General features: G+C 37.1%; 2 protein-coding genes and 1 pseudogene across 2 annotated transcripts; 1 reads left to right on the top strand and 2 right to left on the bottom strand.

Moving 5' to 3' along the window:
- Nucleotides 1–950: 950 nt before the first annotated feature.
- LOC126622547 (transcription factor bHLH128-like) lies at nucleotides 951–2,130 on the bottom strand (annotated as a pseudogene).
- Nucleotides 2,131–4,483: 2,353 nt separating this feature from the next.
- LOC126620887 (pentatricopeptide repeat-containing protein At4g21065-like) lies at nucleotides 4,484–6,414 on the bottom strand. The gene has a single exon (XM_050289196.1). The coding sequence runs from the start codon at nucleotides 6,245–6,247 to the stop codon at nucleotides 4,523–4,525; it is 1,725 nt and encodes a 574-aa protein (XP_050145153.1). The 5' UTR covers nucleotides 6,248–6,414; the 3' UTR covers nucleotides 4,484–4,522.
- A 6,782-nt stretch (nucleotides 6,415–13,196) lies between these two features.
- LOC126624475 (chaperone protein dnaJ 10-like) lies at nucleotides 13,197–17,250 on the top strand. Its single transcript, XM_050293537.1, has 10 exons — nucleotides 13,197–13,398; nucleotides 13,725–13,829; nucleotides 14,349–14,408; nucleotides 14,847–14,929; nucleotides 15,346–15,511; nucleotides 15,609–15,738; nucleotides 16,118–16,276; nucleotides 16,384–16,556; nucleotides 16,698–16,778; nucleotides 16,916–17,250. The coding sequence occupies exons 1-10, from the start codon at nucleotides 13,348–13,350 to the stop codon at nucleotides 16,994–16,996; spliced, it is 1,089 nt and encodes a 362-aa protein (XP_050149494.1). The 5' UTR covers nucleotides 13,197–13,347; the 3' UTR covers nucleotides 16,997–17,250.
- The last annotated feature ends 2,570 nt before the right edge of the window (nucleotides 17,251–19,820 follow it).

The following is a 19,820-nucleotide window of genomic DNA, read 5'->3' as shown; positions in this document are numbered from 1 at the left end:
AAGCGGGAGCTCTGTAAATGAAGCTTTTAAAGTTAAAGCTTTAAATGAAGCTTTTTTGAAGCTAGAGCTCTGTAAATGAAGCTTTTGAAGCTGATTGACATGAGTAATGCTCATGAATGTTTATGTTGATTGACATGAGTGATGCTCATGGATGTTGACATGAGTGATGCTCATGAATGTTGACATGAGTGATGCTTATGAATGTTGACATGAATGATGGTCATGAATGTTTATGTATGATTGACATGAGTGATGCTCATGAATGTTTATGTATGATTGACATGAGTAATGCTCATGTATGATTTTGAGTATTGGGCGTACTTTTAATCATTGGTTGGTGGCATGAAAGAGAGTACAGGTTGTACATTTCATCACCTGGTTGGTGGTAATAGCAGTAGGTTGCTGAATAATTGTGGAGTACTGGGCGTACTTTTGGTCACCTGGTTGGTGATAATAAAGGGTTTGGCTCTTTTGGGCATATGTACCTTCGCCCTCCACATGACATTGCAGCCCCTTATTTTGGGCCTTTTTTTTTTTTACCCTCTGATGGGGTTTGCACATATTAACCTCTGATGGGGTTTATACAGATATCTCCGAAAGATAAAAAAAATAAAAATAAAAAAAAATAAATTACATCATTCTGGTGGGATGTTTATTCCTTGCTTTTGCAGTGTCCCCATGTGCCTCCCTTTTGCTTTCTCTTTATTTTTCTTTCTTTTGGCAGATGACAGATAAGGGAATAATGCCATTTCCTTTTTTTTATTTTTCTTTCACTTTCATTTTTGCTTTCCTTTCTGTCTCTCCGCTCCTTGCTTTTGCTTTCTGTATTCCTTTTCTCTAAAGTGATAGCACTTGCTTTTCTTGATCTCTCTGCCCAGATGAAATCCAATCGCATCCCAATCTCACCCACCACAATCTGACAACCACTATGCCTCTTGAACAGATCCTTGTTAACCGTCGAAACAACCCAGATCACTTGCCCTCTCTGCAATGCTTCTAGGATGAGTTGCATAGCCACGCTTAGCATGGATTTTGCAAGGAACAAAATCTTCAAGGATGTGCAGTAGCTTATCTACTGTTGCCATTTCTAAAGATGTGTGGGGAAGGCTAAACTGAGATTCTAAAGCATTGAGGCAGTTAAATATGTCCTCATCCATATTTTTAGCTCGCTTACTTGGTGGAGCTGAAAAGACAACCGAATTTGTATTATCCCAGGATTCCATCCCAAGGCTAGTGGCGGGATAAAAATGCATGGCACTATGGTGGCCGTTGTCAGTGCTAACACCTTCACCAGCATTTTCACTTACCTCAGAGATTTGAGAAAGAGAATCTTGCCCAATTAAGCTCAACTGCGACTTTAATCTTGTTACTCCGTGACCACCATTATTGCCCCCTTGTGATCTATAGCTTCCAGTTCCTCTTGTAACTGAGAATCCTCCATTATTCTCAGAGGCGGTGAGATGGCTGAAGAAGCCAGCTAGAGAGCTTCGCTGGCGAACCAGAGCCGCCGACGACGTCGAAGAACAAGAAGAAAAGTTGGAAGATCCAATCTCGTTCAGACCATGCGATTGGAGCAATGGCTTGGTGGTGCTGGTGTCCCTGTGGCTGCCGTTGGATGAGTTGACTTTGAAGCTGGACTCGGAGCTAGTGAGGGAGGGAGAGTCACCGCCACCGTCTCCGGAGAAGTAGTGGCCTCGTAGGTGCTGCGGTCGGAGGGATTAGAATTCGTGATCGGCGGCGGCTCCCATGATAGAGTCCACAGCTGAGTTTAGGAGGGATCTTGGGGCGGAACCGTAGCGGGTCAGGCCCGTTGTGCTTGGTCTCGGGGCCTTGGGCTTTTGAGGCGATGAGGACAGGTGGAGGAGCTTGGGGTTTTGGTTCAGGATCGTGTGGGTGAAGAGAAAGCGAAGGTCGTCGGGTTCGGGATCGGAGGCCGAACTGGGAGGTTGCTCTGATTGCGACTGCGCCATGTGAGGAGTTGTGAGTAAATCAGGAGGGTGGTGGTGTTGTTCGCTCCTCGAAACTACTTATTCGCTGGAAATAATAGCACCTCCACACCTTTTCTGCTTCACAGCGGACTTGCAGATTTTGATGTTGTTCTAAGTCTAATTTCTCAGTTGGTGGAGGCAGACTTCTATTTTTATTTTTATTTTTTTGTGATTGAAATACACAGAGTAGAATGCACCCAAAATAAAAGAAAGCAGACACGGAGTAGGTTTCATTTTTGTTTCTGGGTTTTTTGTGGTTTTGCAGATTTTGCAGATTCATGGTGGAGGTGAAAAATTAAAAGAGAACCGACATAACTTTTCGTGTGGATTCCCACAGACGGCGCCAAATGTTGATGCACAAAACCGAAGGTCTTGGAACAACGTAAATCCGGCGGTGAATCTGCATGAAATGTAAATAACACAAGATGTATCGTGGTTCACCCCAAGGTTTGGGCTACGTCCACACTGATTGTATTTATTTGAGGGAGAGAGAGAGCTCTGAGAGTGAGAGCGTTGAGAGGGGGTGAGAGAGCCTAGGAATTGGCCTCCCCTAATTGTGAGGGTGAGGGGTCCTTTTATAGAATAAGGACTCATCACTCATTACATATTTGCCCATTCCTTTATCACACAATTACATTTAAGTCCCCCGAGTATTTATACAAGGTCTAAATACGAGGCCCTAAATATGGTATAAACAGTTCCTAACTTGGTAATTACCATATGCACAAGCTATCAGGTGTGGAGTTTTATCACAAAAGTCCTTGGCACTAGTTGGAGTGGATTTAGAATATTTAAACTCTTCTTCCTCCCTCATATTGCTCATGTGAGATATTTCAACACGCCCCCTCACGTGAGATCCAATTGGTGGTTCACACATGGGAGATCTACACATGACAACTACGTGGAGCCAAGGGGACTCACCTTACACATGGGCCAAGAGACCCCACCATCATTGCACGGGGCCTATGGGACCTACCCATCAAGTGGCAGTACGGGACCGCTCCTTGACTCTGATACAATGTCAAATTATCAAAGAGACAGGCCAATGACCCACTTCCAACAACACCAATATTGTGCCCAACTTGATACTTACCTCCTACACAGTTCATCAAGTGTGAGGTTTGATCACAAAAGGCGTCAGTGTTAGTTGGGGTAGGGTCAAGTTATTTATACTATTTTTTTTTCTGAGAGATATGGTTGACGTAGGATAGTTCAACATGCCCTCTCACATGGGACACAATTAGTGGGTCACACGTGGGAGCCAAGAGGACTCACCCTACGTATAGGGCTAAGGGACCCACCATCATTGCACGGGGCCAATGGGACCCACCCATCACGTGGCAGTACAGACTAGCTTCATGGCTCTAATACCATGTCAAACTATCAAAGAGACGGGCTAAAGGCCCACTTACAACAACACCGATATTGTCCCCAACTAATTGCCACTTGCCAGTCCAACATGTGTGGAGTTTTATCACAAAAGCCTTGGTATTAGTTGGAGCAGAGTTGGGATGTTTACACTCTTCTTTTCTCATAAATATGTGAGTTATTTCAACAAAATCCACTTTCAATTGTTACACATCCCAAATGGCAATCACACAAATTTCACAAGCACCCAAACAACGATCATACATTGGAGGTAGACTGATGCGGATTGGAAGCGCACACATCAACAACAATACTCATTGGCTAAACACAAGAGAGAAAGGGGAAAATGCACTGAACCCTTCTATTTGGGTGTTAATTCATTTTTTTTTATGTCCTTGATGCTCTACAAGTTTCGGATGGCGTCTCTACAAATTTATTTTTCAACAGAAAATCTAATCGAGCCAAGCCAAATGGCCGTACAGCAGATAACAGTCCATTTATGCTATAATACATGTATATTAATTAGTATACATGAGAAGCCGTCGGAGCGGGACTACTTGGTAATGAGGCCAAAAATAAGTGAAATTGGCTGAGCATGACAAGCTGTTAAAGAAATGTAGGCACAAGGAAGCTCTGGTCTCTGTCTTGCGCAGCAAGAATCCGAGAATGCCATGTCGTTATCATCACCACCACTTATTCGGACTCAACTGCCGAAATGCGTATTGAATTTGGATTTGGAGGAGCTGGGATTGCTGCTGATGTTCTTGCATAAGCGCTTTGAGCGTGCCGAGCTACTCAGGGTTCTTGATGGGATTGACAAAAGAGGTTATTGAGATTAGGGTTTCTGATACTTTGAGGGCCATATTCGAAACCTTAAACGGGCCATTGAGGAGGAAATTCAGATACAACAGTCGTTCCAAGAGATGCAGGGTATAGTTTCTCCTCTGTTAAGGATTACTCGAAGAAGATGAAACTTCTTCAGGCTTTTTTTTTTCCCGATTTTATGGAGCTGTTTGGTTCTCCTGATGTGTTATAATCTGTTGTACGTTGTTTTTCTTATGATGTTTATATATCCGATGATAAGCAAAGCTTTCTTCAGGCTTTTTAAATGGAAGATGTAAAAGAACTGATCACTCAAGATGAATCTTTCTATTAATATTGGACGCTTACCAGTAATCCTTGCAAGAGCAATCTCCGTTCTTGAAATGGTGGAATCGTATTCGATCCCTCATTATTATCTCTCGTCGGTACACCTTTGAAATTAGTTTCATAACAGCATGGCAGTTCTCACAAGACCGTAAGTTCTTCACCATCCGAATTTCAGACCCTGGACGTGTTCTAATCAGACCAAAGGCAAGAGCAAGCTTCTCACTGTGGTGACTCAATTGAAAAGCTTTCTCCTCATCGTCAATTTCAAGCAAAACCTCTGAAAGTTTGGGACTGTACCCTTCTTTTCTCAAATAATCTTCTATTTCTTCCAACTTTCTGTAAATTGTTTCGGCTTCAGGGTGTCCTGAATCTCCGACAGCAAATTCGTGGATTTCCCCATCAACCTCAATCCTACTAAACCCTGGTGGCTTTACTAGTCCTTTTTGCTTCATCAAATCTCTAACCTTTGCTTTGTCGTGCCATTTGCCTGCTGATGCATACACGTTGCCAATAAGTACAAAACTTCCGCTATCATTTGAATTCGTCTTTAGCTGTTGAAGATATTTTATCAAGCGTTCCGCTCGATCGGCATCGTTATGCACTTTGCATGCCCATATCATGTTTCTGCACAAAACTGCATCAGGTTCCATGGGCATTTTCCTGATGAACTCTTCAGCGTCTTTCAAATGACCCGCTCTAGCAAGGAGGTCTACCATGCATCCATAGTGTTGAATTGTAGGCCTAAGTCCATAATCCTTCTGCATACTTGTCATGTACGCATAACCATCCTCAACCCAACGTGCATTCCTACATGCCGATAAAACTGCAGTCATAGTCCTCCCATCAGGTTTCACACCAAAATCTTGCATTTTACAGAACAATTCAATAGCATCTTGACAATGGCCATGGCTTGCAAGGCCGGATATCATAGCCGTCCATGCAAAAACGTCTTTATCCACAACGTAATCGAAAACCCGCCTTGCACTCTGTATACAACCACATTTTGCAAACATATCAATTAGGGCAGTACTAACATTAGGCTTCAAACCAATCCCTCTATCCTCAGCAACCCCATGCACTCTCCTCCCTACGCCCAACGCCCCTGTCTCCGCACAGGCTCTCAAAACTGACACCACCGTTGCATCATTCACCTCAACCCCATCATCCACCATCTTCTCAAACAACCTTATCGCCTCCACGGGCCTCCCATGGTCAACAAACCCATCAATCATTGAAGTCCAGGACACCACATCTCTGTCAGACATTCTCTCGAACACCTTATAAGCAAGACCCGACTCCCCACCCAAAGAGTACATATGAATCAACGAGTGCTGGATATACCGATCCAACCCGAGACCCGACTTGACTATCACCCCATGAAGCTGTTTTCCTTCACGGGTCAGTCTCAAACGGGCACATGACTTCAGGAGGAAGGGGTAGGTGAACTTGTCGGGGCGGGGTGCATGGCGGGTCGGTTTGGCAACCATGGGTAGAAAGAGATGGAGGGCCTGAATGGGGTCGGAGCTTTGAGAATAGGCTCGGATCATGGTGTTGTAGTGGTAAGAGTTGGGGGTAGGGAAGGAGTCCAGTATGAGACGGGCGTAGGAGAGGTCGCCGGAGGGGGAGAGAGCAGAGAAGGTGAAGAGCTTCGAGAGGTTCTGGTTGTGGTTGTGGTGGGTGCTGCCTGTTTTCAGAATTTGGGCGTGGAGTTGGATGGCTTCAGACATGGTGGTGATCTCCATTTCTTTGAGGGAGAATCTGGAATGCTGCTCCACTCGTGCATGGCAGCTCCCTTCTAGTAGATTTTGCTGTCTCTGTCTTATCCCATTCAAACTTCTTATTTTAAAACTTATCTACTACATTGTAGAAGATCTTTTGTTTTTAAAGCAAACGATATGCTTTATTAGAGTAGACGATAGATTAAAAAATTTAAGAAGATAGCACGTTAGTTATTTGTGTGGTGTGGAGTTAAGAAGACAACGTATGTTCGAAGCATAACTAGATCAAGTTTGATGTGTTTTAAGATTTGGAAACTTATCTACTACATTTTAGAAGATTTAGGAAGAATGTTTAATGAAATTCATAAAAAAAAGCAGCTGTTTAATCTAAAAAATTAAAAAACAAGGTGCCTATCTCAAGGCCCCTCTTGATAAAATGAGGTAATACGAAGCACCAAATTTGAAGAGTGACTAGAAGAATAAGGTAAAACAGAATAAAATGTAATGCATAAGCACTTTCAAAGAAATAAATAAATAAATGCGGAGCATAGCTAAAGGAAAAAAATTTACTAATTGATTTGTCCTATGAATTGTGATTTAGTCTCATTTTATCCACTGAAATTAGTTTTGTCTCACTTTACCCTTTGAAATTGTTATTTCGTTTCATTTAGTCTCAGCTCACCTCATTTTAATCCATTCCGTCAAATAGACATTATATTAAAGGTTAATATGGACATTTCATTTTTGACGCAACTATTTGGCTCCAACTTGCCTATTAAAACTTTGGCCAAAAAAAAAAAAAAAAAAAACTTGCCTATTAAAACCAAGGTATAAAATATCGATGATATCGGAAATATCGGTAGTCCAAAAACACGGAAATTTCATTGGAAATATCGGGATATTATCGATATCGATAAAAATTAAATAAAAACCACGGAAATTGTAAAAAAAACTTGGAAATTTTTATTGAAACTTTGCAGGATGTTTATTTAGTCAATTATCTATTAGTTTATCACAAAAAATTGGAAGGAAATGCATTGCATGATAGATTTAACTAATTTAAGTTGATTATATAGCGAGCTGGCAAATATTGTGAGTGTAGAAAATATGTAGTAATTAATGAAAGAAGTTTAAACACACCATAATTATTTATATATAATGAATTAGTACAATATTTTACACTTTATACATTGCATGGTAAGATACATGAGTGCCTGAGTACCATGTAGAGTTCCTATGAGGTTCAAAATTTTCACTATCTTCATCATCTCTATGTGTAGATTTGTTTCTTGCAAAAAGAATTCAAAACAAAACCATATATATATATATTTTAGCATATTTTCACAAAAACATAAGTGATATGGTGGTAAAAGGTGTTGAAGGAGTGAAATGGGAGGGGTTCGAATCCCTTGGTGTTTTTTTAAATATAGAAATTTATCCTAGATAATAAATATTAGGGTAAATTACACAAAACTACCTCAACTATTAGGGTTTTATTTATTTATTTATTTTTGGGTTGTAGGTAATGGGTGCGGCGTGTAACACCCCAACCCCCAATTATATGTATAATTTCGTAAGTCCCCTAAAGTTTTATTGAGATTTCATTTTGCCCCCACCCCCCATTTTGATTAAACATGGACCCTTTATCTAGATTCCTAAACATTTCCAAACTGCCACGTGGCAACACCATATCACTCCTCACTCTTATCTCTTTCCGTCCCCTACCCCGTGACCCTCTATCCTTTCTATTTCTTCTTCTTCTTTCTCTACACTCTCTCTCTCTCTAAACCCTCTATGTCGCCGAGACACACACACAGCAGCACCATTTAGCAAACATCATTACCATCATCATCATTGTCATCAAACCTCGTCTTTCTCCCTCTCCTTCTCGTCTCTGCAACTCGGCGAACGCAGGAACTCTTCTGCAAGCTTCTTAATCTTCTCCGATTAGGTAAGCTTCGGGTTTACCTCTTTCTATTCTAGATTGAAGCTTAGATGTGAATTTTTAAGTTCTATCTCGTGTTTTTCCAAGGTTTTTGGGATGAAATCGGCTCAGGATTAGGCACACCCATCTTCGGCGAGGCCGTGGGTGTCTAGAGGTGTTCCGACCACCACAAGTCATTTCACGGCAAACGAAAATGATTCAAGTAGGTCCTGCCGTCGAACGAATGGGATCCAATGACTGTCACATCGTCGGGAGTCGTTCACCGCCACAGAGAACGACGCAATGGCAGCCGAGGGTCTTCAAGTCACCGATCTTGTTGAAGACGAGGAGGAGTAGGGAGTCTAGGAGGCGATTGAAGAGGTCGTCGTCAATGGGGGAGTAGGGTTCCAGATGACAACGACGAATTCCTCCGATAATATCGCAATATATTGACGATAATTAAGTGGATACTCGTGAAAATATCACCCTCTCACAAAAACGATATTTTCCGCGAAATATCGCCAATAATATCGATATTTTGGTCCATGATTAAAACAATTCCATTTTTTATAGCTCTAATTCAAACCTTGTATTTATCTCTTGCGGATTGGTGCAAGCTGTAAATATAGTAGTACGATTCAATGAGTGGTTGGGATTAGATTTTGAAATACAATCCATCTTTTGATTTTGCTGCTGTAGCTACACTTATACATAGACTTGGCATTCGTGTTGTATTTTCTGTGTTCGTGTCGTTTTCGTGTCATACCCGATATCTTAACAGGTCGTGTCATGTAACACCCGTTAAAATAAACGGGTAAAATGACCCGACCCGAAATCGACCCGATAATATTAACAGGTAATATGACCCGACCCGTTACCCGTTAAGGAAAATATATTTTAAACCAATAAATTATCAAATGAAAAACATAATACTAAATAAGTATATACATTCCATATTATCACATCCAAAACATAAAAACACAATTTTGTTTTAAGTATATTTACGCTTACCTAAAATCTTTAATAGTTTTTTAATTAATGTAGAAGTGTAAAAAAATATAGAGAAAAATATATTAACACTCGTAATGACAAGCTTTATAACTTTCATGAAGAGCTTAACTTTTAAATTCGCCACTATAATCATATAAATCATAGATCAAAATTTAACCGTTGATTGTTGTTTACATTTATGCTTCATTGTTCTCATCAAATTTCATTTTTTTTAGATTTTCTTTTTTGAAAACATGATCTATTAGAGGGTGCAGGTAGATGAACGGTTTGGATTGTTGATATTATATTTAGAGTTTTACGGATAGTGAAAATATTGCTTGATGTTTATAAAGTTTCTACAAATTATATGACATTGACTCATATTTCAGTTAACCGTAAATATCGAAATGTGATATTATCTTCTTACATCCGCCAGATGATCATGTTTTCAAAAAATAAAATTTTAAAAGTGAAATTCAGTAAGAAGAATAAAGCGTAAATGACAATCGACGGTTAAATAAATTTAAGGTTTCACAACTACAAAATTATCTATTGCTGGCGGTCCAAAAAAAATTTTCAACGATCCAACCGTCAAACTTATTTGTACACATTCCAAGATTGCATACGTAAAAAATTGTAAAAAACAAACATTTAGAGATTACGTAACGGAACAAAAGTTACCGACGGTTATAAACGAAAAATCACAATTTAACGGGTATTTTAGCTCCGATTTTGATGATCTTTTACAGATACACTCCTCGACCCTATAAGAATATAATGAATGAATTTGATCTTTAATTTAAAGTATTTACACTTAATAGAAGTATAATATTAACTCTAAGTGCTTGTTTAATCTACCGTTTTGAAGCAATATGTATTCTACGAAACTTTTTTCAATGATCCAACCATCAAACTTATTTGTACACATTCCGAGATCGCATACGTAAAAAATCGTAAAAAACAAACATTCAGAGATTACGTAATGGAACAAAAGTTTTCGACGGTTATAAACGAAAAATCACAATTTAACGGTTATTTTATCTCCGATTTTGATGATTTTTTTACAGATAGACTCCTCGACCTATAAGAATGTAATGAATAAATTTGATCTTTAATTTAAAGTATTTACACTAGTGGATACCACAAAAACTTATTTTATACTTAATAGAAGTATAATATTAGAAGTGTTTGTTTAATCTATTGTTTTGACGCAATATGCATTTTACAAAACTTTTTTCAACGATCCAACCGTCAAACTTATTTGTACACATTTTGAGATTGCATACGTAAAAAATCATAAAAAACAAACATTCAGAGATTACGTAACGGAACAAAAGTTTTCGACGGTTATAAACGAAAAATCATAATTTAACGGTTATTTGAGCTCCGATTTTGATGAATTTTTACAGATACACTCCTCGACCCTATAAGAATGTAATGAATAAATTTGATCTTTAATTTAAAGTATTTACACTAGTGGATACCACAAAAACTTATTTTATACTTAATAGAAGTATAATATTAACTCTAAGTGTTTGTTTAATCTAACGTTTTGACGCAATATGCATTCTATGAAACGTTTTTCAACGATCCAACCGTCAAACTTATTTGTACACATTCCGAGATCGCATATGTAAAAAATCGTAAAAAACAAACATTCAGAGATTACGTAATGGAACAAAAGTTTTCGATGGTTATAAATGAAAAATCACAATTTAACGGTTATTTTATCTCCGATTTTGATGATTTTTTACAAATAGACTCCTCGACCTATAAGAATGTAATGAATAAATTTGATCTTTAGTTTAAAGTATTTACACTAGATACCACAAAAACTTATTTTATACTTAATAGAAGTATAATATTAACTCTAAGTGTTTGTTTAATCTACTATTTTGACACAATATGCATTCTATGAAACTTTTTTCAACGATCCAACCGTCAAACTTATTTGTACACATTCCGAGATCGCATACGTAAAAAATCATAAAAAATAAACATTCAGAGATTACGTAACAGAACAAAAGTTTTCGACGGTTATAAACGAAAAATCACAATTTAACGGTTATTTGAGCTTCGATTTTGATGATTTTTTACAGATACACTCCTCGACCCTATAAGAATGTAATGAATAAATTTGATCTTTAATTTAAAGTATTTACACTAGTGGATACCACAAAAAACTTTTTTTATACTTAATTGAAGTATAATATTAACTTGAAGTGTTTGTTTAATCTACTATTTTGACGCAATATGCATTCTACGAAACTTTTTTAATGATTCAACCATCAAACTTATTTGTACACATTTCGAGATTGCATACGTAAAAAATCGTAAAAAATAAACATTCAGAGATTATGTAACGGAACAAAAAATTTCGACGGTTATAAACGAAAAATCACAATTTAATGGTTATTTTAACTCCGATTTTAATGATTTTTTTACAGATACACTCCTGGACCGTATAAGAATGTAATGAATAAATGTGATCTTTAATTTAAAGTATTTACACTAGTGGATACCACAAAAACTTATTTTATATTTAATAAAAGTATAATATTAACTCCAAGTGTTTGTTTAATCTATCGTTTTGATGCAATATGCATTCTACAAAACTTTTTTCAACGATCCAACCGTCAAAATTATTTGTACACATTCCAAGATCGCATACATAAAAAATCGTAAAAAACAAACATTTAGAGATTACGTAATGGAACAAAAGTTTTCGACGACTATAAACGAAAAATCACAATTTAACGGTTATTTTAGCTCCGATTTTGATGATTTTTTACAGATACACTCCTCGATCCTATAAGAATGTAATGAATAAATTTGATCTTTAATTTAAAGTATTTACACTAGTGGATACCACAAAAACTTATTTTATACTTAATAGAAGTATAATATTAACTCTAAGTATTTGTTTAATATACCGTTTTGACGCAATATGCATTATACGAAATTTTTTTCAACGATCCAACCGTCAAACTTATTTGTACACATTCCGAGATTGCAAATGTAAAAAATCGTAAAAAATAAACATTCAGAGATTATGTAACGGAACAAAAGTTTTCGACGGTTATAAACGAAAAATCACAATTTAATGGTTATTTTAGCTTCGATTTTGATGATTTTGTACATATACACTCCTCAACCCTATAAGAATGTAATGAATAAATTTGATCTTTAATTTAAAGCATTTGCATTTTTTTATATATGAGTGATTGTATATATATATTTTTACATTTTTTACACTTCTACAATAATTATTATTAGTTTTATTAATTTTTCCCTCAAATAAAAAATATTATTCATGAGGGTTTGAAGGATTTTAAAAATCTAAGCGATAATATAAGTGTAACAATTATCTATTCGTGGAGGAATAATGATAAATCATGAGTGTTTATATATTCTTTCACATTTTTCATACTTGTATGTATGTCTTCTTAGTTCTTGCATATACAAATACTATACTAGTATATTTTAATTTTGGACAAGAATATGTTATGTAAAATTTATCCTAGTAATGATAATAAGGAGCTCTCATAATAAAAATAAATAATGACTAAATTTTTTTTTTAATTTTTTTATAATTTATATAGAACAATAATACAAAACTATATATTTAATATAGAATATATTATATATATTAATATGATTATTGTATTTTATAATAAATCTTTTAGTAATTAAACTTTAAAATTATTAAAATAATTTTTTTCTTAACAGGTTGAAACGGATTACCCACGTGTTACCCTCGTGTATACCTGTTAAGAACCCGTTATTAATGGGTTCTTAACGGGTCACCCAATAGTGATCCGATAAGTTATCGTGTTGACCCGAAACCTGTTATTTTCGTGTCGTTTTTGTGTCATGTCAAAAACTGCCAGGTCTACTTATACACCATTTTACAAGAGAGACGGACGTGGATTGAATAAGAGCTATCAAAAATAGAATTGAGATCATTTTAATAGGCAGGTTAGAGGTAAAGAGTTGTGTCAAAAATAAAATATCCATATCACTCCTTAATTTAAAGGAGGAAATGAATGAAAATATGAGATAAAAATGTAATAAAAATGCCAATTTCAGAAAATAGACTGAGACGAAACCAATTTTACGAAGCAACATGAGACTAAACGGGAGTTTCAGCTTTCAGCGGTAAATTAAAAAAATAAAATAAAAATAAAAGCGCTCTCGTTCTCTGCCGCCTATGCTTTGCTCGTGTCATCGTCCAAATTTCATTGCCCGAGCTCTTGAAACCGTAAGTTGCTCGATCCAAAGTTTTCCCTTGTTGGGGTTTTTCTTTTTGTTCCATTTTGCCTGCTTTAATTAAACTGGAATATAATAACAGTGTCCTAATTTTGAGGTGTTGTATAATTGCATTGCTACTTCCTTTCAATTGGGTTTCTTTCTCCTCATCAGATCTGGCTACACTCACTTTCAATCTTTTTTTCTGGTTTCTTGGGAGTTTTAATTTGGAAGCTAATTTAGCCTTTTATTTCCATAATTTTTTATTTTTTTTAATACTATTTTCTTTTCTTTTTCCAATTTATGGACTGATTTGTTTCTGTAATGTTGGTCTGATAGGGTTGTGATCTGAGAATTATGGTGAAGGACACTGCCTACTATGAAGTATTGGGTGTCAATGTCGACGCCTCTTATGCTGAGATAAAAAAGGCTTACTATCTCAAGGTAATTAGAAATTCTCACTCTCCCAATTTCTTCATTGTTTTCACTTTTGGAAGCAATTTTAACTGTTAACAAGAATAATTTTGTTTTCCCCAAACAGGAGTTTCAAAAGTTTGTAGTTGCTTTTGATTACTTATAGCTGCCCATTTAAGTTAGTGCATTGTTTGAATTCAGTAGCATGGTTCGGTACGGTTCACACAACTTTAATAGGTATCTGGCTTGGAACTTATACTCTATTGTTATTTTATTCTTCTTCTCTACGAAATATTGCCATTTCCTGGAACTATCGGGCTTCCAAAGCCTCAAGATTACTGTTTTTCCAAAGCCTTAAGCACATAACAAAACTGATCCTTACGCTGCATTGATCTGTTTATTAGTTATGGTCCGCATCATTATGCACCGTGCTTTGCTGTATGTTTTCTTGATTTCTTTCTCATGTTTAAAATATTTGGAAGTTCTTCTTGTTATATTTGTATGCCCAGATTTTATTTATGTTATATGGGGTTTATGTGTTGTTTCTAGGCAAGGCGTGTTCACCCTGATAAAAATCCTGGAGATCCGAAGGCTGCCGACAATTTCCAGGTAAGCTAACTACAAATCTGTGCCATTAAACTTCTTTGTCTATAGACAAGCAAATATTGTGATTGAAATTTCATATGGATAACCATCACTATACTTGTGTTCATCTTGTTGAACTTATAAAATCGATGTGTTTTTTTCTTTGTTTTTTGGAAACTCCCAAGATGCAATATTGTAAAACAAATACTCAGGACTCAGAGAAGTATGTTGTAATTTGATGGGAACTGGAATTGGGCAACTATGCTTTGTATATGTGCTACCCCACCCTGAACGTATATGTACATTTCCTCCCCAGGCCAGTTGTATATTTGGCTGGTTGGTTTGTTGAAGAGTCGTGGGAAAGTACAGGAAAATGTTTCATTCGCATCTAAATGTTGCTTTTTATTTAAGTTTTCTTGTCATATTGTGTCATAATTTCCTGGTTATTGTATTTTCATAAAGGCACTTGGCGAGGCTTATCAGGTTCTAAGTGATCCAGAGAAGCGTGAAGCATATGACAAGCATGGAAAGGCAGGCATACAACAGTAAGTTTTTACAAACTAGGGAATATAATAAGGGAACTGTTATTGGCACTCCAAAAATCTCATTGTGCATTCCTCACAAGTTTATTTTTCTTTCCAAATATAGAAAGTTTGGAGTGCCAATAACAATTCTGTATAAGGATCATTTAAATATTTTATCATTGAAAAACAATCCCTTAAGATATTATGCCATTTTGTAATTTCCTGGAAAGAGTGGTTATGCATTTCTAAACATTTCCTCCAATTAGTTTTCATGATATTAAGTTGTGCCTAAACAAAGTTTTTTCTAAATTGTAGATGATGTTTTTTCTTCAGTTGTATCTACAAGTACAGTGTTGAAATGATTTTTGTAAGAGAGTATGTTCAAGGGAAACATGGTGGAAAATACCTATGTCTGCAATTTTGTTTTATCTTTCCAGGGATTCCATGGTAGACCCTGCAGCTGTGTTTGGAATGCTTTTTGGAAGCGAATTCTTTGAAGATTATGTAGGTCAACTTGCTTTGGCTTCTTTGTCATCTGTTGAAATTGAAGAAGAGACACAGGACCCTGAAGTCCGTAGGCAGAAAGTCACGGAGAAAATGAGGGTATGTATTTTACACTGGTGTTAACAATATATTGGTTTTTCAGTATGCATAATTAAATCCTCTGCCTATTTTTTATGTTATTTTTTTTATTATGTAGGCCTTGCAGAAGGAAAGGGAAGTAAAGCTCATAACTATTCTGAAAGATCGCCTTCAACCATTTGTTGATGGTTGTACAGATGATTTTGTAAAATGGGCAAATTCAGAAGCACGACGCCTCTCATCAGCTGGTATACCCCTTTCTTTGTCTTCCCCAAAAGGACTATATTTTATTACCTAAAGATTTAAAAATCTGTAGTTATGACTTTGTACCTGGTCATTTTCTTGTAACAAAAAATTGACTCATTAGTAGCTACTGAAGATAAAGCTGCACTTAACTTTCGATAAGAAAATGCCTAAGGAAATTGAAGCTTAATTCTCACTTCTAACAAAACTCACCAAATGGCATGCTTTGTTCCAAACATAAATAAATAAATAAACTGGAAAAATATTGCATTCTCACCAATTATATTTTTGATTTACACTTCAAAACTTTTCAATGCTAACTAAATAAAACCTTATTTTTGCGTTGTGCTTGCTGCAAGCCGTAATTGTTTTTTTTTTTATTAGCCTTCGGTGAGGCTATGCTGCATACGATTGGTTATATTTACACGAGGAAAGCTGCAAGAGAAATTGGAAAGGACAAACGATACATGAAGGTACCATTTTTAGCAGAATGGGTGCGAGATAAAGGACATCAGATAAAGTCACAGGTAGCAGCAGCTTCAGGTACACTTTCTGCTATTAAGGGGTTCTGTTTGGTGACCGCCGGTATATCCTTCAATGTAAAAATTTGTTATGGTCCGGGAAACTCATGATTATCTTGATCTGTGCAGGTGCTGTAGCTTTAATTCAACTACAGGAAGATCTAAAGAAGTTGAACCAAGTTGAAAACAAGGAAGAGACCTTGATGAAAGCCATTGAAGATAAGAAGGATCTAGTGCTTAATTCCCTATGGCAGATTAACGTTGTTGATATTGAGTCAACCTTGTCACATGTCTGCCAAGCAGTGAGTTCCAGTATTTCCTTTCTTAAGCCTAATAATAGTAATTCTTCCGGCAAGCTATTACTTTGCTGTATTGGGTAAATATAATTGAAATTAGCCTCAATTAAAAATTGAAATCATCAAGAACTGTTATTTTTCTTTCAGGTACTTAAAGACCCCACTGTGTCCAGGGATGTTCTGAGGCTTCGGGCTCAAGCATTGAAAAAGTTAGGAACAATCTTCCAAGTAAGCGTTTATTTTCCTTGAATTGTAGAAGTATATCATTCCAGGACCCGGACTTTTCTTTTTGCCTGAATTTTGCACTGAGTAATTGTTATTGACGAATGAAGGTTCTACAATCTCAAATTTTCATTATTTTTTAGGGTGCAAAAGCTGCTTACAGTAGAGAGAACAGTCTCCGCCATGAAAATGACACCAAAATAGATTCTGCTTCATCATCGTAATTGCTTCTTATATACAAAAAGCAATTCCATCGTCACTGTGATGTAAGTGGGCATATTTAAGGTGATGGGGTTTTATAGCATCGTAGCCATCAGTTGAACTGTGAAGAGCATGTTTCCGCTTAATTTGGTTAGTTTAGTCTGGCACCCTTGACTGGATTCAACCTTTGCTTGTTTCTGTTGTATTTAGTTGTACTTATTTTGTTTGTACATGAATAAGCTACATAAATAACAAATAGTGTTTTCAAGGCTGGAAACCTTTTTGTTGAGCAACATAGCCTTAAAATCGGGTCAATGGTGTTGCAGGATTAGCCACATTTTTGCATCTTAGAAACATTTGTATTCAATGAATGAACTCCGCAAAGGTGGTGGTAACGAATGAATGCCTAGTCAGACAACTGTTTGAACTATTTTTAAATTGAGGATTCTTAGCAGCCGCTGGAGCGGGCGACTCCCGCCGTTGGTGTGCCAGCGACTGCACAAAGCATCTATTACATCTTGGCAGTCGTCCTCTCTCTCTCTCTAATTTTTCAGGCAAAGTTGAAGGAATGTTTGGTCCCAGTGACATTTGTATCCCCAAAAGATTAGGTTGCTGATTACAATAGTCTTTGGGCTTACTCACTCCCTTTCCTCAAAAGTTTAGACTCTGATGTGATCATCTTGCCCTTGGGTGTCTCAGTAGCTTAAAAACCAAGAAAAATATGGGTAGCGCTTTTGGTATTCTTTTTCTTTATTTTGCACTTGCATGTGGAGTACATGAGGCTAGGAGTCGAGTGTCGAAAATTACTAGCCAAAAATAAATAAATAAAGACTGTGATGTCAAGTGCAAGTTGATGTGGCAAATAATGCCCTCATAAAGAGATCAAAGAAAGCTCTATTTGATAGGTTAAATTGAGCAAAAAGCGTCAATTATCTCTAAATTCCGTCTAGTGGCCATTTCATTAAATGCTTGGTGGGCACCCCCTAGACTTTGTACTAAGCAATCATAGGGTTTGTACTAGGCAATAGGAGGGTCCACAAGAGGACCGTCCCATGAATTTTCTCTAGCATTTGGAGGGGGTCTGACCTTGGTCTTTTAGTGGATCCACCCCTAACTACTAATAAAACTAGGGGAAATTTTATTTAAACTCATGTAATCTCTTTCTACATCCAACTTACTCTCTACACCCATATTATTTTCAATTAAACTAACAATATCTTCTTTAAACCCAAATTTACTATCTAAGCTACCCTCACAAACTCAATTTGAACTTTACACCCATATAGAAAATAAACCCAAAATTAGTTGGAGACAACTCTGTTTCTGAAACTTTTTTCATGTTTGATTCCTAAATGTGCGAACTTGTTACTCCAATATTTCTCATGAGAAAAGTGCCCATGCAAGATGGTGATGCTCTTTTCTTTTTTCTCAATAAAGTCGAAAATATAGTCACAATGATATATATTGTTATCATCTGTATAGGACAAATGATATTTGTTGATGCACAAAATCCAGAGGATCTTTGACTAATGTAAATCCGACCGTGAATCACACAAACGCACAAGAACACAAAGATGTATTGTGGTTCACCCCAATGTTTGGGCTACGTCCACACTGATGTTGATTCCATTTCACTGTATGAATGTATGGATTACAATATATCGGCAAGGAAACTCTCTGTGGATGCAGCCCTTGCCATTTTGCTCTCTGTTTGGCTGAGAAGGTATTGCCCTCTGTTGTTGTCTCTGGATGTGAGACTCTCTTCATGAGGGTTCCGGAGGATCTTGGACCAACGTAAATCCGACCGTGAATCACACAAACGCACAAGAACACAAAAATGTATCGTGGTTCACCCCAATGTTTGGGTTACGTCCACACTGATGTTGATTCCATTTCACTGTATGAATGTATGGATTACAATATATCGGCAAGGGAGCTCTCTGTGGATGCAGCCCTTGCCATTTTGCTCTCTGTTTGGCTGAGAGGGTATTGCCCTCTGTTGTTGTCTCCGGATGTGAGACTCTCTTCATGAGGGTGAGGAAGAGTCCCTTTTATAGAATAAGAGCTCCCTCTCCTTTTACATTTGTCATGGGCTTAGGGATGAGGCCCAAAGATGAGGCCCAATATATGGTACAAACAGGAGTCCCCCAAGTCTTCAGTCAAGAGAGTCTTTTGGCTGGAGACTTCAAATCCAATCCATGTACGGGCCGAAGTGGCTAGATGTCTTGAACCAGTACTCAACACAAGGCAATGCTCAACATAAAGCAATAATCGGCTAGAGGTATCACACGTTACGAGACTGCTCGGTTGGAGGCGATGCTCGTTGCGAGGCTGCTCGGCTAAAGGCTATGCTTGCGGTGAGGCGGTTGCTCGGCTGGAGGCGATGCTCGTTGCGAGGCTGCTCGGCTAGAGGCTATGCTCGCTGCAAGGCGGCTCGGCTCGTGGTATTCCTCATTGCAAGTATGTACTTTATGTCAGCGTGCACTCAGTATGAGTTGATTCTTGACATGATTCGGGTCCTCTTGTCGGGTTCGCATATTGGATTCTTTTAATCAGCAACAATGTTGATCAGTGGATCTAGTTGCTCAATAATTTCTGACAATAAATGACAGTATAAGTATGACCGTATAATGAATAAATCAAATTGACAAAGTTTGTCAAGGCAAAATATTGTACTATGTGCCTTCTATAAATAAATAATTTATTCAGTCGTGTAGTAAATCACATGTTGTATAAGTGACACAGTTTAATGACAGTCACAATACTCTAGGCCAATAAATATTGTATAATAAAGTTTTACCCTACCACTTTAAATAATGAAGTCAGGAATGTTAAAGATGCAATAAT

The sequence above is a fragment of the Malus sylvestris genome, chromosome 5, assembly GCF_916048215.2.
Source record: "Malus sylvestris chromosome 5, drMalSylv7.2, whole genome shotgun sequence".
NCBI classification, from domain to species: domain Eukaryota; kingdom Viridiplantae; phylum Streptophyta; class Magnoliopsida; order Rosales; family Rosaceae; genus Malus; species Malus sylvestris.
The sequence above is the reverse complement of the archived record's forward strand: the minus strand, read 5'-3'. Positions and strand labels throughout refer to the sequence as shown.